Source organism: Microtus oregoni, unplaced genomic scaffold (assembly GCF_018167655.1).
Source record: "Microtus oregoni isolate MIOR12 unplaced genomic scaffold, Mior012 000044F_ref0000062, whole genome shotgun sequence".
Lineage (NCBI taxonomy): Eukaryota > Metazoa > Chordata > Mammalia > Rodentia > Cricetidae > Microtus > Microtus oregoni.
The window spans coordinates 13,262,002-13,287,502 of NW_024543218.1; the positions used below are offsets into that span (position 1 = coordinate 13,262,002).

The 25,501-nt window shown below is 38.8% G+C and overlaps 1 protein-coding gene across 1 annotated transcript in view; it reads left to right on the plus strand.

The window, feature by feature from the left end:
• The window catches only part of LOC121434769 (semaphorin-3A), a 307,219-nt gene extending 297,626 nt beyond the window's left edge, over positions 1-9,593 (plus strand). The window contains exons 18-19 of the mRNA XM_041633730.1: positions 5,067-5,209; positions 7,039-9,593. Of these exons, the coding sequence (XP_041489664.1) occupies positions 5,067-5,209; positions 7,039-7,494 (599 nt within the window). The 3' untranslated portion in view covers positions 7,495-9,593. The remainder of the gene's footprint in view (positions 1-5,066; positions 5,210-7,038) is intronic.
• The last annotated feature ends 15,908 nt before the right edge of the window (positions 9,594-25,501 follow it).

Here is a 25,501-nt window from a genome sequence, read left to right on the forward strand (position 1 = left end):
ATATACTTTCTGAGAACTATCTCTGCTTTTTCTCAAATTAAAATAAAATTGATAAAAAGAGCAGTGGTGATGGAATTTTAATCCTCTTCACTGACAAACAATTGGCAGTTTCAGCTTAGTTTAGTTTTGAGAGACTTGCTTATCTGTTGTGTCTCTCCATCTAGGGGTTTCAGCACATCTATGTGTGCACACACAGAGTGACCAGAAGAAGAGACCCAGTGTCTTTTCTATCTCTTGAAGCAATGTCTCTTGATATTCTAGGCCAGGGGATTATGTTTCCTTCACTGGCCTGGAAGGCAGCAAGCCCCAGCCATTTTCCTGCCTGCACACTACTCCCAGATGGAGTTATAGACCACTGCTGGACTGAATGCCAGGTCCTAGTGATTGCACAGCAAGTTCTCCTGACCACCTAGTCCTCTCTTCAGGCCCTAACCGGCAAGATTATAGTGAATTATTCTGGGTTTTTCTTTTGTAATTTAATGGTCTGAGAGAGACTTAAATTGCAAAATGGTTGTTTATTACTTTTTTTAACAGTTTTGTATAAAGTTCCATTTGTAAGATATGTCCAGTTGTTGGATGACAGCTAGATGTATGGTTGTAAAGTTCTGGCATCTTCTAAACACGTAACAAGGATATATTTAAACATTTTTTTCTTAGCTAGTTTAGAAATCACAGTAGATGTGATAGTGCATTCCTACAACCCCAGCAATCAGGAAGCTGAGGCAGGGGCACTGTGAGTTTCATGCCAGCCCAGGCTACAGTTCCATCCCTGCATCGTAAATGAGAATCTCATCTCATGGAAGCCACATCATGACGTCACCAAGATGTATTTTAAGAAATAAAAAAGTTAAAGTTCTGGCTACATACATATTCTCTAGGTGTTATAAATCTTTATAATATGTTCAAGATAGTTTATAATCATTTTTCTTTTACTAAAGCAGAAATAAAACAAAGCATGAATGGCAGTGAAGAGAAAGACTTAGAGTAAGTTCTGTAAGAGAACAAAGTCACCAGTGAGAATACATTTACTGAGATGTCATGGGCATGTTACCCATCTGCCTGATGGTGTTCTCTAAGACAGCAGAGAGGGGAGGAGAATCACAGAGTTCATTTTCACTAACCAGTCATTATAAAAGAATCTTAATAACTCCCAAAACAGGAAATAATGTTTCCCAAAGGTGGACATACAGAAAAGACGGCAAGGCAGCAGGCTCCAGACTCAGAATGTTGTGACAGTAAACCCAGTGAGCAGCACAGTAGAGAATTGCTATAGGCGTCCTCAGCACCCACCACGTTCCCAGTCCAACACAGCTTTGATAGAATAAATTATCCATTAACATTCTTTGTTGCAGGACGGCTGCTCTCCGGGCATCTGCCTGATCCAGCGGGAGATTTCAGATTATACTAATCCTGAAGGCGTAAATCACAAACAATGCCACACCAGTTTGGAATTATGATTAATAGGGTGGTATTTATTTAAAGGGGAAAAAACTTACAGATCACCGTCAGCCCTCTGCGCAACCGGGAAGGGAGTCTAGCCCCCTGCGGAGCAGGAAGTGAAGAGAGAGAGGAGAGGGAAGTGGCAGCTTTTTTAAAGGGAGAGAAACCACGCCCCAATGGGCTGGTATCTCAGCGGCTATAGGCTGGAGCAGAAGGACCTCCCACAACATAATCCCAAATACGCAAGACTTTATATCTTGCAGGAAACTTTTAATGAACATTATGTCATTGGTAAACATTTGACTCAAATGGAATAACTGCCTTCAATGTCTTCTATGAAATTAAAGTATGGTGCTCTTACAAAATAATACTATGCTTGAAAATAGATAATGAACAAAATATAGAGCATGATGAGAAGATAACAATGGAAATAATATTTCTCCTGTGTACCCCTTTTTATGAGAAGAAAGGATTGCTGTGACAGGGGTCGTGAGACAGTGAAGCTTGGATGTTGTATCTTCAGCATTTCCTGTGTTGCCCAGTGCTTTGCAAGTCGCTGGGGGAAGAAAAGTCAAAGTAGATAATGGATACCTCATTTCCTCCTGAACGTCACGTTCAGAATGTTTATACAGCATCTATAAAGCATAAAGTGAAGTAAATATGAATTTGGCAAAGTGACTGCTTCTGAATACTGAAGTGTAGGGCATTTGGCTGAGGTCATCTACGTGAACGTTCTAGTCCTAGATTAGAAGTTGGCAACGGTACATAGGTCACACTACAGAGAAATTCACAAAAAAAAAAAAACTGAAAACAATGGAAATTTACCTTTTATCTTTCCGGCTGAGGCAGAGAATCAACCTAACAACACAAATAAGAGAATCTGTAACTGAAGCCATACCGGAGGACATCTCTGTGCTGATCGTGACAAATAGTTATTAGAACAGGATGTAGGGGGCCGCTGGTTGTTAGCTAGATGTTTCTCTTTCTCTTTGTTTAAAGGGTGAAAAAGCAGGAGTCACCTCAGTAGACAAACGGTCCTTAAGGTATTGGCAAAAGTAGTTATCAAAGCAAACTAACTAGAGACACCAAGCTCATGAACCAAAATAGCCAGGTGCTGCTCCCTCACTTGGGTACTGAGAATGTGGTGATTATCATGTTTCTTAAAGAAAAGCATTACATTCAAAGATGAACAGTAAGCATCATGATATGAATTTTCTGTTAAGTCATACAGCATTTTGTGTGAACCTTAAATATAAAGAGAACAGAAGAGATGCTTTTCTCCGTATAAGAACATACCTGTTACTAGGGTGATTTTCTCTTGCTACTTGAGAAAGTTTTGTTCCTACTAGAAAAGACAATAAAGAAAAGAAATAAAAAGACTAAAAAGAAAATAAAATCTGAATTAAATAAAACCCAGTACTACAAGGAATATTTAATTTAAATGGCAAAGAGACAAGTCAGACTACGATTTCAAAAATATTTTGATTCATTACTTGAGACTTTTGCATATCGCATTTTATTCCTATTAAACGTATTTTGATTTTGTTAGATTGTGTTTTGATTTTGTGCGCATGAATGTTTTGTCTGTCTGTATATATGTGTATCACGTTTGTGTAGTCCCCACAGAGGCTGGGGGCCGTCCCCAGATTGCCTAGTAACTGGAGTTACAGACAGTTGTTAGCTGCTCTGTAGGCACCAAACCTACAAGAGTAGCATTTCTCTGGCCTCCAGAGCATCTCTCCAGTCCACAGACACACCCATTTATAATGAAGATCTCTTCTACTAATCAAGACACACTGGTCTTCTTCACTATGCGTCAGCAAAAACACGTAGACTTCTATTGATGGTTCCATCGTATTTATAGATTCCTTCATGAGAATATTTGGCCCAGAGGACATGGGTGTTAACAGAATGTTAGTGGGACTTTCTGTTATCGTGGCATCATATATGTTGCAATTCAAGCACTGAGATATAGTGAAGGCTATCTTTCCAAGTGTCCAAACATGTCTTGATCTAGCAAGTTTACCCTTAATATAAACACCATCGACTTCCATGGCAAAGCATTCTAATTGTTTGTGGCAGGTTATGAGGCCCAGATTTGCTGGCCCTGGTGCACCCAGAAGTTCTCCTCTGTCTAGGGAACAGATGTCTTACAGAGTAACACAGAGACATGTAGAGAGGGGAGAAAGGCATGTCACATTCACTATGGAACTTAAAGTCCACATGTACATACACATACAAATACAAATATATGTATGTACCAAGCGTGATAAACAATGTGAATCAGAATCAACTAATTGTCATTTAGTTTCATTGTAAATTGCATCCTTTGCTATTTTCAGGGCATTGATGTCTAAGAAGAAGGGAGAGATCTATGTGCCAGGGTCAGAAGGATTGTCAGTTGATAAGCAGACAGAGGAGGCTGAGGCTCAGAATGATGATGTGGTAGACGTTCCTTACTGCACACCAAGAGCTGGGCGGTGGGAAGCATAGGCTACACCAGGGATGAGAATAGAAGTTTTCAAAAGCTTTAAGCCTAGCGTAAGCAAATCCTATTGCTTATGACAGACAAAAGTACTATGTTGATTAAGACAAGAGTAAAACTGTCAAAGTGATGCCGAAGAGGAGGGGAAATATTTTTAAAATTAAAATCCTAGCGGAATTTGAAGGAGAGAAGAGAAATTTTTCATCTGTCTACACTGTCAGCTCTCTGTGCATGTGAAAATATATTTATTATTTTCTAAATTAATTTAATGAGTTCCAGATTGCTCAGGATGTCATAATGGAAACAGGATTACACAAGATAGCCCCGAGTTTGGTTCTCTTGCTGAGTTTTACCTAGCCTCTCTGTGTCATACTTTTGATCTGAGCTATGTTTCAGTTACCACATTGGAGGAGGTTACAAAAAGGGCAAAATAATAGAAACTTAATCAGGAAACAGATTTTTGTATTGCTGCCTTTTATTATGTGCTCTTGCCATGGTCCACAGCTTAACTCTGGAAAATAACAAAGGGTATGTCGTTTTTAAATAAGAACAATTGAAACCATATTGCATTGTAATTATGTGAGTTTCCACTGAGCCATCCCAAACATTTGACATCAGTTGGTCTTCAGGACAAACTTGTGAATTCTTCAGAAGTTATTGGTGGGGAGCATAAATATTCTGAGCTCTACCTTTTGTAAACTGTGAGATAGTATTGCTAGGTGAATTTAATTTCACAGATGAAAAGCAATTACAAAGCAGCAAACGGAGTTGTCAGATACAGCTCTTTTATTCAAAAATGAAATCTAATAATATTCCTGCCAGGGAAGAGGATAACAAATGGGCTGCTTGTCCTGAGTCCATAGTACAAAGACCCAAGGTTATAGTGAACATGCACAGTTCTGTTCATTTGATGCTACTTGCTGGTAGACAAAACTCTGCCTCTATAACCCAAAACAAAAGGATTCATATACTGAGGCAAGTAGTTGTGTTTTGAAATCCTTGACTTGCTCTTCATCTTTTATTGACCTGAAAATGACTTCTACATACGCAATAATTTCTCTTCCGCATTTCCAAATAAATGTTTTAGAAAATGGAGTTACTAATTAACATTTTCTTGTTTCCCCTTCTTATCATTGCCTAGATAATCACCATGGGCACAGCCTTGAGCAGAGAATCATCTATGGAGTAGAGAATAGTAGCACGTTCTTGGAATGCAGTCCAAAGTCACAGAGAGCCTTGGTATACTGGCAATTTCAGAGGCGAAATGACGATCGGAAGGAGGAGGTATGGGACTTCAGCTGACTGAATTATTTCTGTCTGATACATATGCTAAATCACCGTGGTACTGTTGACTTGGAGCAAGGAAAATACTTACCCAACACAGTGGAGAATCAAACAATAGATCTTTAGACAAGCACCCAGTGTGAGCTGCTTTTGTAGCAGACTACAAAAAAAAAACCAAATGCAGCTGGGTAAGAGTTCCTGCCCAGGAAGCACTCTGGGCACATATTTCAGAGTCCTTATTTCTTGCCATGTGATGGAAGAGAGACATCTGTCTATCCATTGCTTTCATTGGTTAATTAATAAAGAAACTGCTTGGCCTGTTAGGTCAGAACATAGGTGGGTAGAGTAGACAGAACAGAATTCTGAGAGAAAGAAGGCAATGAGGAAGATGCTATAGCTCTCCTCTCCAAGATGGACGCAGGTTAAAATCCTTCCCGGGAAACTACCACATCATGGTGCTACACAGATTATTAGAAATGGGTTAATCAAGATGTGAGAATTAGCCAATAAGAGGCTAGAGTTAATGGGCCAAAGCAGTGTTTAAAAGAATACAATTTGTGTGTTGTTATTTCGGGTATAAAGCTAGCCATGTGGGAGCCGGGCCACAGCCCGCCACTCCAACTACAGCCATGACTGGTATAAAGCATGAATGTATCCTACGTTTGCGAATTAAAAGAAAAAAAAATCAAGCCTCCCTGGAATTTTGGAGTTTGCTCACTGAATTCTGCTATATATGCTCATTTCTCTTTCTGTGTAACTTCTGCAACTGAGAAAAAGTTGGGAGAGAATCAAGTACATCCTTGATGTAGAATGAAAAAATTGAGTCCACCATGTATGCTGCTACTAACTATTAAAACAGCCTGAGGAAGCTCTTCCTCCTCAATAGATACATTCCCCCTATAAGTGTAACAACTTAAACAAGGAAAACCACACAGAAAGTGCCAAGCTTTTTAAATTACTTATGAGTATTAAATAAAGTTGACCAGAATGCTTCATTCACTTGTAAAATATATTAAGTGCATATAATTTTACAAGTTTAATATGAACGCCAAAGTGAAAACAACCCCTGTTAGTTTGGGGTCTTTTGACATAGTAAGCCCTTCTTAGGTATAGAATTACATTGTAAGCTGTAAAGATGCTGTGTATATTACTAGTTATGTTCTCTGTGATTTCTATTGTGAAGGTGATTCAAAGTCAAAGAGAGGTTAGATGTATCCCTGAGTGGACCCTCAGATCATGTTACACCCAGAACTTTCCAGCTGACAAATAAGTCACCAACCCTAAAACACATGTTTTCTTCTGTTTGCTTAAATACTGATATGTTATTCTGTTCTTAACAAGTCATATAATGAAGTCTTTTTAATACTTTGTTTTCTGGGTTTTTATTCCTGTAGTTCCCAGTTCATTATCTAATATTGACTTTGTATCATATTTGTGTATGTGCTTTTGACTTTTAAATGTATCATTTTGCTTTCCCCCAGTTATCCTGGGTATTTTTGATAACAAAAGGTAGCCTATAAAAACAGGGAGGGGAGCAGAAAAAAAATGTAGATCTCAATAAAAATCAATTTAAAATAAAACAAAAAAAAACAGGACAGCCTGGAAAGTCCCATTGGTGGGGGGGAACCAGTTGTATTGCAGAAATTTTCAAAGGGAACTGAGAAACAATTGGTAGACACTATTGCTTTTTGTCCAAGACAGACTTTTTTACATTTTAACTTGAAAATGTTAATTTCTAAAACCCACCTCAACAAATATCAAGTTTTTCTAAGCAGAGTGGCAGACCTTGCATTTCTCTTAAATCTGTACACTTTCCTCTGCCTTCCTAGATCAGAGTGGGTGACCACATCATCAGGACAGAACAAGGGCTCCTGCTTCGCAGTCTGCAAAAGAAGGACTCGGGCAACTACCTGTGTCACGCCGTGGAGCACGGATTCATGCAAACTCTGCTGAAGGTGACCCTGGAAGTCATCGACACGGACCATTTGGAAGAACTTCTTCATAAAGATGACGACGGCGAGGGCTCTAAGACCAAAGAAATGTCGAGCAGCCTGACGCCCAGCCAGAAGGTCTGGTACAGAGACTTCATGCAGCTCATCAACCACCCGAACCTGAACACGATGGACGAGTTCTGTGAACAAGTGTGGAAAAGGGACCGAAAGCAGCGCCGGCAGAGGCCAGGGCACCCTCAAGGGAGCAGCAACAAGTGGAAGCACATGCAGGAGAGTAAGAAGGGTAGAAACAGGAGGACCCACGAGTTTGAGAGGGCACCCAGAAGTGTCTGAGCGGCACCACCTCCCAAAACTTCCAACAAGTGCAAACTTGCTTAGACAATAACTGGAAAAAATGCAATACACGATGGACATGTCCAAGGCACTATGTTTACAGTGGTGGGAAATTCAACTGGGATCCACCAATTGCAATCCAGGCCGTGGGGAACTTCCCCAGCAGGCTTTCTTCGGAGTACCGAGGCCTGACAGAGATCGCAGGTGAGCAGAGATGCTCACATCAGCCGACCTAGTATTTCCTCCAAGAGTTCATTTTGCTTTCTTCTTTGCCTGAGAAATATAAAAAATGTCACTTGCCATATTGCCATTGAGGGTAGAAAAACTGTTATCAGCAAAGCCATGTTGTTGAAGCGGGCGTTGAAAATAAACTGCATGGATTTAGTAAGCAGATGAATATTCCAAAACGTGATTGGAATCCAGGATGTTTCGTCTCCCGGCACTCGCGTTTGTGTGTACGGGAGGAGTGAGATAAGGAGAATGGGACGGAGTGAAAAAGCGTGTGGAAATGTACAAACATAAACCAGCCATCATCCGGAAGAAGAATGGAATACACTGATCTACTACTGATGTCTTCTTTCAGCTTTGATCTAAAGATGTATTTTATTAAAACTATAATTTAAATGTACCATGACAAATATGCAGTAAAAAGGAGCTGTTTTCTAAGCTAGAGTAGGTTTTTGTCTTACACTTATTGTGCTGTGTAATTTGTTTAAAACTTTCAACTACAGGCTGCTCTTTTTCACACTTTGTTTTCAGTTCTGAAGGGGTTAGTGTATTACTTTAGATACCAACTCTTGCCGTTAACTGTTAATTATTGAAACCAAGATATGATTTGTGATTTTTCCCTTTGAGGAAAGCAAACAGATAGAAGGTTTCCCCACCATCCCCACTTTTAAGGTATTATCTAAGTTAACCGTGAGTTGCATAAAGTTCTTAGCCAACTGAAAAATTAAGACAGCACAGAAGGAAAGAAGACATTCATTAGACACATTGCGAAGGATCACAGAAAAAAGAGAACTGTGTGTATCTCATGGAAATCACATTGTCCGATCATAGTGTTAATAAAATGTCTCTTCATTCTTTGCTTGAATATTTGCATGCTATGTGAGACATAGGACTCTCCCATGATTCCACATTCCACCAGGGATTCTATTATTTTATCTTTTAATGACTTTTAGAGAGAAAGAAAGAGATCAATGACATTTAGAACACCTTAATGACGCTTCCCAACCATTTCTTTCTTAATCAACTACATTTCTTTTTACCATTTATAGTACAATTATTCGTATGAAGAACATATGTGTTTTCATCTCAATGAGAATGAATTTATAAACTATTTCCAGAACACACACTTCACTTAGACAGTGCAAAACTCCTTGTTTTGTTAATAAGGAATAAGGAATACAAAATACTTCAGAATTGCTCCCTTGGTTAGCTGAAGACGGTTTCTAGAGAATCGTTGAGTTCAAACTGCATAAAACTTTCTGCATTCTAGAATAGCTCATTGGCACTCCATTCTTCACTTCAGGACTCCCTCCTCAGATCCTTACACATACATAGAATACAAATTAAACATCTTCCTGCTAATTAATGAAGTGGCGTTGATATTTTAATTCTAGTTGTCTCAGGATTCTAATTAACTAAGCATTAATTTCTCACCTCAACTGCAGTAAACAGTTGTTCCCTCTCCACTGAACTATTTCACAGATGGAAGCTCATGTTTCAGTTTTAATGACTATTTAAATAAACAATTTGTTGACACGTCTTTCAAATAAAAAGCTCCAAAACATTCTACATCTGATTTTAGGCTCTTTGACTAACATAGTGTTGCTTTTGGAAGAACAGCCTCAAAGGCAAACTGAGTTAATAAATTCCTTGAAGATCACACTTTTTAAAGGAGAATCGTGTCAGAAATAGTAAGTCAAAGAAAGCAGGGTGTTCCATATAAGCCATAGGGTTTTATCTATTCGAACAATTGATGTTATGTTCCATTCTAAATTTGCAACTGAAACAAGTTTGTTTGTGATTACTAAGTCTCTCGTTTATTTCTAGTTCTTAACAATAAAAGAAGGAATAAAGATTATATGGTAATTTCATGGATGCCTTCCAAAATCTGAATGCATTTGATTTAGCACGATGAAGTAGCAATAGAAAAAAGTTTAGGCTTCAATGAAAGGTATTGCAAACAAAGACATATACTGGCATGTCTTTATCAATCACCATGTCTGAGTTTTCAAAGGAAGTAATTGGTGCAACTTGAGAATAAGTCCAATGAGAGTCATAATCTGCCAATGTGTATTGAGAGAGGGCAGTTTGCACGAAGAATGAATGTCCTGCTTCTTAACTAATCAAGATGGACTTTGGCATATGCATGTGGCATCCCAGGGGAGACCTGCATAAGAGATGCATGTGACGTAAGCATATCACCTCAACAGTCTTAAAGTCTGAAAATTCAGATGCCTCCCAGCGGAGAGACCAGGTCCCGCTGATAGCAACAGTAGCATGGAAATGCATGCAGACACACACTGCTCTTTCTATGTACAGCTTAATGCTTTCTAATGGTATGTGTTTAATATTTTTGCTACCTACACATTAGGCAAAGAGGTGTAAATAATTTTGAAAAGATGAGGAAGAGCAGTGTGAAATACAGGTTTCTATAGATGCTCCATTTCAGTGTGCGCAACATCATCCTGGCGTGCCAGCTTTCCTACACGAGTACCACGGTGGCTTCTGTACTACTCAAGGGCAGAGAATGTGCGCCCACGAGCATGCGTTTTGCCAGGTGGAGAATTGTTCCGCATCTGTATTTGTCATTGCGTTTCAGATAGGAACGAGAAAACTGGAGAGAAAATGTAATGATATTGCTGCTGTAAATTATTCCTTTTTAGCATGTATTCAGTTGCTAAATACACATTTCTTCAAAATATCGGAATTCAGATGTCTTTACTGTTCTCTGTGACATATGGAATTGAGGAACGTAAGCTTTGAGACTGGAAAGCCAGAGTGAAGGAGCTGCGTCATGAGCTGACAGGATTCCTCTCTGGATGCATCTGTAAATTGTATTCTATATTTATAGTGACGATGTGGATTTTTATGCCCTTTAAATTAAATATTGTTCTCTTTATGTCATACCTGGGAGGAAAACATGGGGATGAAAGTCTAGAATGTTTTGCATCATAGTCTATTCTCTTTTATTTAGAATCAATATGGATGCCAGATAGCTGGCAGAGAGAGGGCTGCCCTGGAGGTCACGGGCAAGCATTGTATTAACAAGGATTCATTAGTGTGATATTTTCAAGCATTTCTTCTGGATTGCTCTTTTAAACACAATTTTAATGTAATGAAAGTCCATCGGGTATCTTGCCTTAAAAGACACATTTGACAAACAGGACTTAATACTTTTATATAACAAATCCATACTTTTAATTTTATCTTGGTAATAATTATTTAAGGTCAATGCTAATGTTTGTAGTACATGTTTCCATAAAGAAGAAAACATTATTTTTCAAAAGTGCGCTAATACTATTAGCTTGTTATACTTTCCGAAGCTTTCTTATATCAGTTAGTTAAAGAATCACACATTTGTACATTTAATAAATAAAGATGACCCCAAAATAAAGGAGAGTAGAGTGCTGGAGAAATGGGGTCCTTATAAGTGGTCTATCTCCCTGAAAAGCCTAAGGAGGAAAAAAAAGGTTCATTTCAAACACTCAAGCACACAGACACAGGCAATGCTATAGATAAAAGCAGGATGACTTTAAGTCAAGATGTTGAGAGTCAGAAGGGACAACACACGCCTCTAATCCCCTAGAGGATGAAGCAGGAGTTTTGCGAGTTTGAAGTCCACCTGGGCTAAAGAACGGGATCCTACCACAAGCAAACAACCAAAAAGAATAAAAAGAAAACAAATTTTATCTTCTGGACACTTCGTCCCTTAAAAGTAGACGTGGACCTGTTTGAACCTCATGGCTGTGAACTTGTGAGGTGATGTAATGCCAAGATAAGGGAGGCATGGTGGCCCTGCTTCCACAAAGCTTAAAATAAAATAAACAGTGACGCATGTTACCATCACATGTGACAATCCTTTTCTCTTACAACTAGCCTTAGACTAGAGCAATGCATCTACCTTAAGATGCCCTCCTTCTGCTTTGCTGCCCGCTTACCACAGTGGTGCAATGCCCCTACTATTTCCCTGTCTGGACTGTGGTTTTCTTTCTTTCTTTCATTTCTTTTCTTTTTCGGAGACAGGTTTCTCTGTGGCTTTGGAGCCTGTCCTGGATCTCGCGCTGTAGACAAGGCTGGCCTCGAATTCACAGAGATCATCCTGTCCCTGCCTCCCAAGTGCTGGGATTAAAGGCATTAACCAACCATGGCCCAGTCTGACTGCAGTTTTCTTGAAGTCTAGGATTTTGTTTACGACATGGTCTCATATAATGCAGGCTGGCCTTGAACTCACTATATCACCAAGAAAATGAATTTGAATTTCTGTTCATCCTGACTCTATCTTCTGAATGAATTCGAGTTTCTAGTCATTCTGAATCCACCTTCTGAGTGCTTGGATGGTAGGCATGCATCACCATACCTAGTAGGGTTTGGGGCGAGGTGATTTTCCCCTGGTACCTTGTATGGTGCAAAGTAAAGATAGAGGTTGGCAAATCAGTGCTGAAAAGAACCACATTGCAATGGGCTAAGTGTCAAACTGAAGGTCTCAACATAAATGCTGTCATTGAGAAGGAAGGGGAAAGTAAGGTTTGAAGAGAGATGTAGAGCATCTCAGAGAATAAATGACATACAAACTATAACTTTACCTGCCAAGATTTTCCCAGAAGAAAGAAAAGCTCCTCTAGATTGCAGAAATACAAATAAGGAGAGAAGCAGTGAACACTGTGTTTTCTTCCAGGGAACAAGTATTCCAGATGAATGGAACAAAGGATTCATAAAAGGGGGGGGGTGAAATATCTCAATGCTTTGAGTCAAATGGCATATGAATTTCCGAGTTTTAATTATTTTCCATTCTTTGTCATCATCAGTCATACTATCATCCCTATCAAACTGAGTTATATCTTAAGTATTCTTCCTTGCTTCTGCCACACACTGCTAGTCTTCCTTTTTTTCCCTTTTCATTTTATTGAAAATAGGTTTTTCCCTTATTTCATATATCGTGATTACTGTTTCCCCACCCTCTACTCTTCCCAGTTTCTTCCCACCTCCCCTTCCATTGGGATCCCCTCTTTCTGTCTCTCATTAGAAAACAAAAAGAGATAATGATAAAAGAAAATGTAATAAGATAAAAATCTAGCAAGCAAGTCTCTGTTTCTTGTACCTTCAATTGGACTCCTTTCCTTCCCTGGGTTTGTTTCCTTAAAACCCCATGTCTTTGCTTCCTTCACGATACGGATTACCATTTGTCTTTTTCCAGGGATTTCAGAAACTTTTCTGTAGTCTAATCACCATGTTTTGGCAAGATTTTGAGTTGCTCAGAGAGTGGCAGAAAGATGCCAACTTCACAGTATAAGCCCGTTATGCACTACCTCAGTACAAATGGTAATTCCTGTTCTGTTCACCCACCTGCAGGGTTCAAAAAGTTGGCCTTGACAACCAGCTCAGCCTTGCTAGCGAGCAGTGCGGCTACTATAAAAACACCTTTCAAACATGAATTCTGTATTTGTTCAAGGTCTCTCGGGTAGAGTAATTCATAACCAAGCAACGCTTGTCAGGCAAACACACATGGTCAAAGGCAAAGATGTATATTTAAAAAAAAATACAAAAAGTAGAAAGGAAAGTAAGAATAGGAGTCTTAAGTTCACCTTGCATTTGTCAACCACACACCATTATAATAAACTGTCACTCTTATCCTCATAGAACAGAAATTTATTTTATTTCTTTTCATCTGAACATGACATGTGTAGATACAATGTTTATTTATACAGAACCTAAGCAAAAAATCTTCTTGCATGTGTTGAAGCCATCACAACATGGGTAATTTTAAAGTTTTCATTCAGTCTCTCTTCTCTGTGGAAGACTCCTTGGAGCATTAGACACCAGCAAAAATATTCTAAACCTACGGTGCTTGTGAAGCCCCTGTCCTAATGTTTTATTTATCTTGTTGGTAGCTAAATCCAGAAGGTTAAACCTTTAAAAGACAAACTTTATATAAAATACAAATAACTTTTCTACTTCAGTTGATATTTTTAAATATTTTTTTTTTATTTCCAGGGAGGGTGCCTCCCAATGTTGCAAGAAAGTGACATTTTTCTTACCATCAAAATCTTTTCTATTATCCAGGCAGTGGTTCAAACTACTGCTAAATATGAGCACAACAGTTCAGTCCCAGGTCTCCATACATCTTTCCACATATTCCCACGAAGCTTGGACCGTAGCTAAGCTATGCATTTCATTTGAATTCTTAGCATCTACTAGATGCAGACTCGTCAGTCATTTTCTTTGTTTAAATTAGTTTGACCCTAATGAAAAATTCATTGAAGTTCTTTAGTTGTATCTGACTTAACAAAGTGAAATTATTATCCAATACATACTATATAGAGTACAAAAAAGAGATACCTGATATTTACATGAAGAATTGTACTGCTAATGAATATATAGAACATTTCGGTTTATTAAAAGTTTTCACTTCAAAGAATAAATATATACAGATGCCAAATACATTATATTTCCAGAAAAAAAATGTTGTTTACTCATTTGGCATTGAAGTATGGTATTATTAAGGTTTCTCCTTTAGCTCCGTAATTCATAATTTCTAAAGTACACAAAAAATCCATAAAAAATATATATTTAGATCACATATAAATACAGATGGTGACTCTTTTCATAGTTTCCCACAGGCTCTTCTTTGTCAGCAAACACTACTTTAAGAAAAAGTATGTCATATCAGATCTATATTTATCATTGAGAAGTATTCATAAACTTCAAAAGACCTATCTACACATGAGCTATAAAATTATCTGAGTGATTAATAGTATGCACCAAAAGCTTGGGGCAGCACTCTCTGTAACAGAATACACACTGTTATAATTTAATTGTACTTTATGGAGTAATCTCAACACAACTGAACACTCAGAAGCAGGATCATACTCTCTGTTAATGCAACTGCCTGGTTATATAATATTATGTTTGACATCATTTTACTACACTAAAAGTGTCTTCATAATAACCTCTGAAGTTTCTTCTACAAAGTAGAAAATGTCTACCGTTGCATCTTTCCGGTAGAAAAATTAATATAAGGACTACCTTAAATTTAAAACCCAACAAGTTAGACTGACATATGAACCAATTGAAATAGAACACGTTGATGTCTATGATGGAGTTGTGCTACCGCCAGAAACCGTGTTGATGTCTGTGATCCCATGCTGTTGCTGGAAACATGCTGGGGTCCGTGATGTGTTCGGCTGCCTGCTTCTACGGGCCAGGAAGCATCTTCTGACATGGTATCAATGACTGTATGCTCATAACTGAGAAGGAGACACTTTGAGGGTTTCTATGCCAGCGTCTATCTCCCTCCCCCCCCTAAAAGGAAACAGTCCAGACAGGAAGCTACTGAAGAGAGTCTTTTAAATTTGTGATAAAGATGCTGAAGTGTAGCTCTTCACAGTTTATGGCTTCTCTCGAGAGGATTGGCTGGGGAAGGACTCAAACCACTGAGAGTTTGACCGTGCTCCAGTGAGTATATGGTCAACACAAATTGGATTTGTTGTGGGTTTTTTAGGGGGGTGCAAGGGTTGAAGGGTACACCTGGGAGGGATGGGAAGTGAGTGTGATCAGGGTGTATTGTATGAAATTCCCAAATAATTAACTAAAATATTATGTAGGGGAAAACAAAAGAACAGTTTATGCTGTATAACACATAACAGTTATGCTGTATAACATATACTAAAAATAAAATAGAAAGTTGTAGTAAATTACCAGGGCAATGTGAAATATTTGAATTCTGATCACTTTCATAAAATATACATTGAAATAAATGATTTATTGGCTTGGAGCTTTGATAACATAACATGGAAGATGAATGTATCAATGAAAAACTGAGTTAAAGCATCAGTGGTGATGCTTTAACTACCTCTTATAATTTATTTTCTCTAAACAAATAACAAAATATATTATTTTATGACTCTTGCTTAAATACATCAAAAATAGTTGGATTAATATAAAGTAAAAGATTTGACTGGCTGAGCAAACTAGGAAAGTGTATCAACAAATTCTCTGCATCTACTTTTGTAAATGAACATAATTTTGTTTTTTGAAAAAACATCACTGTTGCTGGGTGATCGTGGCACACACCTTTAATCCCAGCACTTGGGAGGCAGAGACAGGCAGATCTTTTTGACTTTGAGGTAAGCCTTGTCTACAAGAGCTAATTCCAGGACAAAGAAACCCTGTTTCAAAAAGCTAAAAAAAAATCATTGTTATTACTATGTTTAGTAATAATTTTCAATACTAGTTTTGAGGGTATATTCTTACACAGAAATACAGCCAATGAAAGAGAACATTCTGCAAGCAAATTTTTAATTGTTATTATTTTAACACTTTGTAAAAACTCAGACTGGTGGGAACTGGAGAATCCTTGGTCACAGTGAGGACATATTGCCATAAGAGCTTTATGTCTCTAGGCTGTTCTTTTCTTACCCAACTTTACCTCTGCCTCCTCGTTATAGCAATCTGTGTGTCTGGGTCCCCCAGAGGCAGTATCCACCAACAAGAATGTTTCATTGTCTAGAACTAAACAAGACCAACTGAAGTCAATGTAGACAATCAAGACCAGTAGTTAGTGAGCAGCAATGGCTCAAAGCACTTTTATTTCCTGTGAGTGTCTCTAGGCCCCAGCACAACAGTCAAAGCTGAGCAAAAATAGTCCCCTGAGAATCAACTAACTGTAAAGAGAGTGACCAAAGTTAAACAGATTTTGTCAAAGAGGAAACTTAGCATCTTTGTAGTCACTGTGGTAAGTATAATAAGAGCAATTTAAAACACGCAATGTATTGTTTTCATTATCAAGTATATTTGTTTATTACTCCAGTCAATCATTAAATGGGAGCTACAACTCCCATTTTTATCAATAAACAAAATGGAGTTAGACAGAGGTTAAATTACCACTCTATTCACACAACTAAAAAGCTGTAGAAATAAATTCCTAGCCAGGTATACTTTATGGTTATCTTTGTTTCTTGAAAGACAACAGGATATTTTAATACAATTTTAGGGAACATGCTGTATGGAATGAGAGAAAAGTAATGTCACATAGTCTCAGAAAATAAAGGAGGAAATGGACTCTGGGCTAACTTAGCAAGATGGGAATACCTTCCTTCCTGTTGGAGGTAAGAGATCAAACATAAAGTAGCCAGCAGGTAGTGATGAGTTTTGGAGGCCAGCAACCTGGGTTGATCTCTTTGGGTAACTTTCTATTTACTTCCCAGTTCTCCCACTGAGTATCTCAGTTCTCTGTCTAAAAACAGAAAGACGATAAAAATCTCACCATGCAGTGAACATGGAAGAGCACAGGCAAGAGGCACCCACTCAGTTACCCACTCATGACGATAGGCTTTGTTTATTCTTCCTCGTGGCATGGACACTGTTGAGCCGTGGTGTGACGCACACACTGATGGGGATGATCTCCATTTGCTTCTCCACTTCTCTGTTCTGGAAAAGCATGTTCCTCCTTGCCCCAAGAAAGCAGCACAGTCTCTACATTGGAGACTCATCTCAGTCTCCTGAACCTGTGTCTCCCCTGCTCCCTTCCCAAGATAAGAACTGTAGTAATAGGGGCGTTGGCGGGGCTGTGTTCCCAGCACCCCGGCCGCCTGCTCGGCTAGCTTATGCCCCGAAATAATTACATGGACACTGTATTCTTTTAAACACTGCTTGGCCCTTTAGCCCTAGCCCTTACTGGCTAATTCTGTTATCCCGATCAACCCATCTCTAATAATCGGTGAGCACCGGTCTTACCGGGAAAGGTTCAGCATGTCTAACCTGGCGGCTTGCTTCATGGCATGTGTCTGCCCAGGAGCCGGGAGCATGGCCTCTCTCTCAGGCGTCTGCTCCCAGGAGGAGAGCTGTAAAGACTCTGAGCTCACTTCCTCTTCCTCCCAGCGTTCTGTCCTGTTTTCTCCTCCCACCTATCCTCTAACCAATAAAATGGGCCAGGGCAGTTCCTTTATTAGCCAATGACCTTCCTCCATCATTTCCCCTTTTTCGGTTTAAACAAAAAAACAAAGGCTTTAACTTTAACATAGCAAAATTACATATAACAAAACAGTTATCAAGTAAAAGTTACAATAATCTTTATCATAACTAAGGAAAACTATAACTAACTATTCTTAACTCCATCAAAGACTCCAGAAAGATACAATACTACCTAAGCAAACAAGAAAAAGGCAACTTTTAAAACTCTAGAAATGACAGAGACATCTCGCTGCCTGAACAGTCACCCAAAGTTCCTCTGTAGCGTTGGGGCATCCATCTTCAGCCTTCAGGCCCATGGTATCCAGCAGACATTTCCATAAAGCAGGAAAATTCAAAGTCAGTTCAGTCACTATCTGTTGTGTCCTGCAGAATGTCTCACAGACTCTTTCAAAATGAATCAGGAACCCCGAAAGATCATCTCACCTTAGGCAAGTTCAGTAGTCCTCTCTCTGTGAGTTCTCTGTGTCCAGTTTATGCAATAGTCCAGGCAAGAGCAGTTTCTTGCCCAAATGGCTATCAAAACTCCATAACGAGCCTCTTCGATGCCCATCTTCCTCTTGAAGTAGATTGGTGCTGCCAGGAGCAGAGTGTCTCATTGTCATGAAAAGTCCTCAGTTATTAAAACATTAAATGTCCTATACTGTAACCTTTGAAAGACATGAAGAATGTCTATCTAAAATATATCTCTATATATCTAGAAAATCTAACTAACATGACTACAAGCTTTACTATTATCGATGATTATCCATTAACAACCTTTATTTCTTAATTATACAGTACATATTTAAATGAACTACACAATCACAATACCTTAATCAAAATCAGAAACACACACACATATATATATATATATATATAACAAAATTGACCTTAAATCTCTATCAATAAAGCAAAATCTATACTAATGTAAATTATTCATATCTATATCATATCCCCCTTTAAATGTAAAAGGACGTTTATAAACCATATTTGGGAACATGGGCGCAGTTTTTTCTCTCCAAACTGCTTCCTGCTGAATGGGGGCGTCGTTAATTAGGTCTTTCATGGTATAACCTGTGTGCTAGTTTCATCTCAGTTGGCAGTTGAGCGAAGCAATTTTCTGAAGATGTTCACTGCAACCCTTCAGGAGGGCGTGGTCCATCATACCAAATTGGAATAGAAGAAATGAACAGCGTCTCATCCTCTGTGAAAACAAAGTAAGAAACTCCTTTCCAAAGTATCATATCCTTAGATCCAAATTCATAATATCTATGTTGGATTAGTTCAGCAGTATTTATAAATAAATATCTTTTAGCATCTGTTTCTCCTTCCTCAGCATTTAAACAATTCAAAGGGAGCATAATAGCATACAGTATCAAAAGTCTCTGTGTATTTTCCATCTTTGTACACTTTATTTTAACCTCTATTTTGTTTATTTTTACTTTCAACTCTTTGCTTTTTGAGACAGGTTCTCTGTATCTTTGACCTGAAGTAACTCTGTAGACCAGGCTGTCTTTGAACTCTCAGAGATCCGCCTGTCTCTGCCTCCCAGGCATTCGGGATTAAAGGTGTATGCTACTACACCTTGAACTCACAGAGATCTGTTTGCCTCTGCCTTCTAGGCACTGGGATTAAAGGCGTGTGCTACCACACACAACAACTCTCTTCCTTTTTTTTTTTTGTTACTTTTAAGAACTTTAAATTTTAGTCTGCATATATTTTTAACACACTTCAAACCATTTAGAAATTTTCTCTGTCTTTGAATCTCTCTTTACTGTATATTTCTCTTTTTCTGACCACATGAATCTTTAATTTACCAAGCAATATCAGTAGGATTAAAGGCGTGGCTTTGCCAGCTAGCTGAGGTACTGGCTGTAGCCAGCAAGCGATCTTGAGCAGCCTGTGCTTGCAAACCGCACAAACCACCTGCGTAAAAGAGTCAGAGTTTGCCCTGGCAGGACAGCCCAGAAAGCCGGCATTTTTAAATGACGCAGCTTTTTTTCCTGCTACGGCTGAAAACCGAAAAGCATGCGTTCAGCTTTTCATCAACACTGTTTAAGTGTTTCGTGGCAGGACCTCTTAATGAGCTGCAGGCTTTGCAGCTAAAGCTGAGTCAGGAAGCCTCTCTTAGATGAGGTGCTTGCTTTCCTCTAGCAAGCAGAGTAGAACCGAGAAATTTGCTGCTACCAAGAAACCAGGCACAATGCTTTCATTTTGTTCTAGAATTACTTCCCAAGCTGTCTCAGGCCTTATGTGGAAGCAGTTGTCCACGTGGGCTTGCTTCATGGCGTGTGTCTGCCCAGGAGCCGGGAGCATGGCCTCTCTCTCAGGCGTCTGCTCCCAGGAGGAGAGCTGTAAAGACTCTGAGCTCACTTCCTCTTCCTCCCAGCGTTCTGTCCTGTTTTCTCCTCCCACCTATCCTCTAACCAATAAAATGGGCCAGGGCAGTTCCTTTATTAGCCAATGACCTTCCTCCATCAAAGAACCACACAGAGTAACAAGCATCTCCCTTGCATGGTCATGCTCATTTGCATACCTCTTGTCTTAGGCATGCCAGGACCCTGTCTCTATTTTTTAAGTAAATTAGTTTTATTATTTGATACTGAATAACCATTCATTCCTTATGTACATTTCTATGTTCATATTTTCAAAATAAAAACAAACATTTGTGTGACTCTACTGAATAATATTTATTGATGTCTTGTATACATTAAAATAGCTTTTATATAGGTGAAAAACAAAGTATACTAAATTAAGAAAGTTTTCATATTTAAAAATATGGCGCATATATCTGAGCAATTGCAAAATGTTGATGAAAACTTGGAAAAGCAGACTCAAAACTAAAAGACTATATAGCATAGAAGAACATAGACATTTACACATAATTTCTAAAGCATATATAAAAGGAGAGCATCATACTTCACACCCAGAAAGATAATAATTTATGCAAAAACATTCCCTTTAAAGATGAAAAGAGGCTTGGCGCATCCAAACCCTGGCACTCCAGGGATAAACACCAGGAGAAAACCACATGTGTTGTGGGAGGCAGAAATCAGGTGCAACTCTGACACACTCCAGATGCCCACTGACGTGAAAGTCTCAGGGAAAACTGACGGACTTCAAGGTCGAGAAGGAAAGGACACAAGTTCCAAACGTGTGAACACTGATTGGCTCTCATTATTTGGTAACGCTTTTGAGATAATTGCCTTTTGTTTGAAGTATCGTCATCTTTCAGCTTTAACTCTCTTGGAAATGGATAAAAAGCAGCCTAAAGAGATGAAACAACAACCCAGACTTTGAAGTGCAATCATTCCTTTCCCAGGAACTTTCAGAGAGCATTTGGACAGGTCCACAGGAAAGTCTATCGTGTAATTTAGAAAATCTGGATGGGTCAGGGGGAATACATAAATATTTCACACTATCCATAACTAAGCAGAACACTTTAAAAAGTAAAAATTTAACGGGCAGCATGCGCGTTCACGGGAGGCGGCAGAGACGAATCAGTGTCAGCTGTGTGGAGGGCGCTCTCATTATCTAACGTTGTGCACGTTTCTCGCTGCCTTCTGGTGATGCCTTGTGATGACAGGATGTGCGAAGCATACACAGCGCAGCTCACTGTGCACTCGTCCTCCAGTCATCGGCCACTTGGTGGCAGAAAGCATTTCCCATGTTAGTCAGAAACTGAATAGTATAGTCTTCAACATAAAAATTAAGAGGATCATCAGCAGAGCGTCTGATGTTGTGAGGCTACGCAAGACAAGGGAATGCATGGACCTTCAAAGGAAGGAAGACCAAAAACGTATAAGTGTGTCGAAGTCTTATTGTCGATGCCAATTCCTAACTTCCTGTCTCATTCCTATTTGCACGCTCTGCACATTCCAGTTTCCTGTGCCACAACTCTGCTCAAGTGTTCGCTAAGTTCAGAAAACTAGAAGCCATTGATGAGAGTGTGGACCACTGACACGGGCACCATCTGGGAGTTTGTACTTGTAATAATACCCATCCTAACTGACTGAATGGACGCTAGCGTAGCTCCGTACCCGTGTGATCTGTATGCACGTAACTGTTGGAACAGTGATGCTCTCCCAGTCTGGGAAGTCCTTCTGTATATGTGTTGCTTTATTGGTTAATGAATAAAGCTGCTTTGATCTATGACAGGGCAGAATAGAGTAAGACAGGAATTCCAAGCAGGTAGAGGAGGAAAGAAGGCAGAGTCAAGGAGATGCCATGTAGCTGCCAAAGGAGATAGACGCCAGAGAACCTTACCAGTAAACCATAATCCTCATGGTGATCCATAGATTAATAGAAATGGGTTAATTTAAGGTGTAAGAGTTAGCTAGAAATATGCATGAGCTAATTGGTCAAAAAGTGTTTTGATTAATATAGTTTATGTGTGATTATTTCGGGTCTGGGCGGCTGGGAAACAAACGAGCAGCCTCTGACTACACTCTACTGTTTCATTTACTTGATCTTAGAGCTAATCCCATGTGAGGTCCATAGATACAGATCTTTCTTACACTGTCTTTGGTGGTCCATTGATCAAGAATCAGTGTTTCTACCAGGCTTTCACCTGCTGGAGACCGAAGAAGATTAACATGCATCTTTGGTATCATAATCCTCAGAATGGTACTCAGCCAATTCGATGTCAAGATGTGAGCTCAAAGTTACTTAATGATGAAGAGGAATCCATACATATTTAAGACAATTTGTAACAACACTCAACGGAAAATTGTCTGCATTTCGGTGATAGATATCCAGCCTTGATATAGGTTATATTCAAGACAGAATTCCACTTAGAAGATGTTTCCTTTCTTCAGGGGTTAAAAGTAGTGTTTCTTCATATTTTGCTGAACTGGGACTCAAGGAATATGACTAGCTTAACTGCAAGAATAGTTTTACATAACTTGCAAGTTCCATTCTTAGAAGACGTGGCAAAGGCAACAAAAGACCATGCATTCCAGACAGTATTCCATTCTCAATTTCTGTTTATTTTCTAGAATAATAAAAGTAATTTTTTTGAGTTTATCCAATAGTAAATTTCCTAAACTTTGGCAAAAGTGTAAGAATTGACATTAGAATTTCTCAACAGCGCTTTCCACCAATTCTATAGAAAAAAAAATGTGATTTAAATACTTACTATTAATAAAAATACCAAAATAACCAACAAAAGAACTATTTCCAGACAAATACGTAGATTGTCTTAAAAAAACAATCAAAGGTAATTTCTTTAGACTATCTGGGTACAGTTAAACCTCCATAATATAAACACAACACTTAAAATATAATCACCATTGGCCACATATGCACATATATATACCATAGATTTGTAGTATTTGATTTATTTTCAGTTCATGCTGGGTGGCCCACTACTGCTTTTTGCACTATCACCAGCTGATCCCATGTTCAGGGTTATTAAAAACCATCATAAATAAGATCCATGTGTGCATTGTTTGGGTACCAGAGACTATTTACAAATCTTTCAACAACTAGGCTCGTTCTCCGCCAGCAAAAAAAAATCACCAGCGTCTACTATTGCTAGTCCAACCACAAAAGCATTCATACTGTTGAATTCACCCCAATAAAGTCCTGGAAAATTCCTGTCTGACTGCGAAGGCATGAAATTATTTATGTTGTGCTTATTGTTGCATGGCAGAGCAGCAGACACTATCTGTTAAGCATAAGTCTGCACACTTCTTGCTGAGTTACCAATTGTCTCACATCCATACATTCCCATCAAATAGGTGATCTTTCCTTTTGAAAAGGAAAAAGAAATTTATACGCAGCTGTGTGTATAAAAAGAGGGCTTTTTTGGTTTTGTTTTGTTTTTATTTTTATATTTTTAGAGTTTTTTTTTTTATATAAGTAGTCTTACATGCCTATTAAAAGTCCCCTCAAAAAGGAGCCCATTTAGACATGAAGGGCTGGGTGTTTTATGTCAATGAGGTTTCAGGAAACAGAGACCTTAAATTAAAGCTCAAGGGAGTTTCTAGCCATGAAGTTTGAGAACTGCAGTTTTATCTTAAGCCCTCTGTAAATCATGCTGCAACACTACTGATGTGGTAATGTGCAACCCAGACTCCCAAAATTTAGGTAGGAAAAAAAGGACACAATGGAAGCAGTAGAAATGGAAGCCTGGAAGCAAACTGAGGCCCACGGATGTTTCCAAAGCAAGTAAGAACCACTAGATAAGTAGCTGCTGAAAGACAGACTGGAGCCAGCAATAAAGAGGTGCGCCATGAAATACCAGCTTCCAATTAATTAGTTCAGTCGCTAAGTACAATTTTTGCAATTACTAAAAATGATGACATTTGGGTAAAAATCTTATACCATCAACAGCTGTGAGGACAGAAAAGCTACCAAATGTTACTGCTCAAGAGTTCATTCCCAACACACAATCCATTCTCTGGTCTATACCATTAAATGTGATGTCCTGTTGTAGCTGTGGGAATTCTGTGATGTCCAAAGACACTCTCAGAACAGTTTTCTTCGCCATGTGCTATGGAAAATCCTTGTTCCTTTATTGCTCACATCCTGTTCTGACTATTTCTAATAATGGCTTATAGCTTATGAATTGCAAACGTTATTTAAAGTAGGCTAGTTTTTAATCAATCGGAAATGCTGAAAAATTGTTCAGAATGGAAAATCACATGTTCCAGGAGATGCCTTGTCTTCCCATGCTAGACCTGAAGAAAGGACTACATAGCACTCAGAGAGGAAAGATTAGAGAGGTGGACTCTTCCCACCACACCTAGAGAAGAGAGGAACTCTGCAGGTCAATGGACACTTGCTCTGCAGGCTGAAAGACCAGAAAAAAAAATATAAGATAGAAGGCATTCAAAGGACAGCAAGAGAGAAGGCAGGACAGCTCCATCTACCTCTATTATAAACTGAAGTTTTCAAAAGAAGTTTTGCTAGAGCAGAATTAAAGCTGTTTCCTCTGAAAAGGCATGAGGCAAAGCATTTCATGTGAGAGTTGCTTATGGAATTATGAATTAAATGTCTCATACCTTGATTTGTTGTGTTTGTATTTTAAAGGCGTGTGTGTGTGTGCTGCAACTAACCATTTTCCTCATCTTCATTTCATAAATTGTTAGCTAACAGGGCATATCTTAATGCCTCTCCAAATTCAAGGAGAATTCACTAAAGTAAATGCTGTGTTGCACCTTACACTTACCTACTCCTCCCTAGGAATTTGACCTTCAAATCCCATTCATTTCCCCTCTGCAGCCTGCAGTCAGTCTCCACGGCATTCCACATTCATCCAGTTACAGATCTACCCATGCTGCTAAGTATCTGTGTTGATTCTGATGACTGTCTTTATTACATAAACAACTTAGAGCCCATCACAGTGGGTGCACATTATCAGTAAACCCCTTAGTTCTCTCTTTAGTAACCCCAGTAAGCTCATCGGTTTACCAGGCTGGAATTTTATGGACTCTTGTCTATGATTGCTGCTCTTTCTGGGATGAGTAGAGAGACCGTTGTTCTTGAAATAGGAGAAAGTGGCCACTCAGTGATTCTTATTCCCTTCTCTGAATGCATTCTAAAAGAAACTGAGAAGACACCTCCAAGTCTTCTCATGGGTCCACAGACTTCAGGAGAAGGAAGGTAAAATGGTACGCCATGAAATGAGCTGTAGATATCAGCTCTTTCCAAGACAATTAAACAGGACTCTCCCTATCATTCAAACTGTCTATTCATATACATTGATTAATGTTATAAATCTAGAAATTTCGAAATATCTTAATGGCAATAGGAAACAGATTGAAATAGTTGAGGAACATGAAAGCTCTTCACTAAATCACATGACTCACATTGCATATTTGAATTA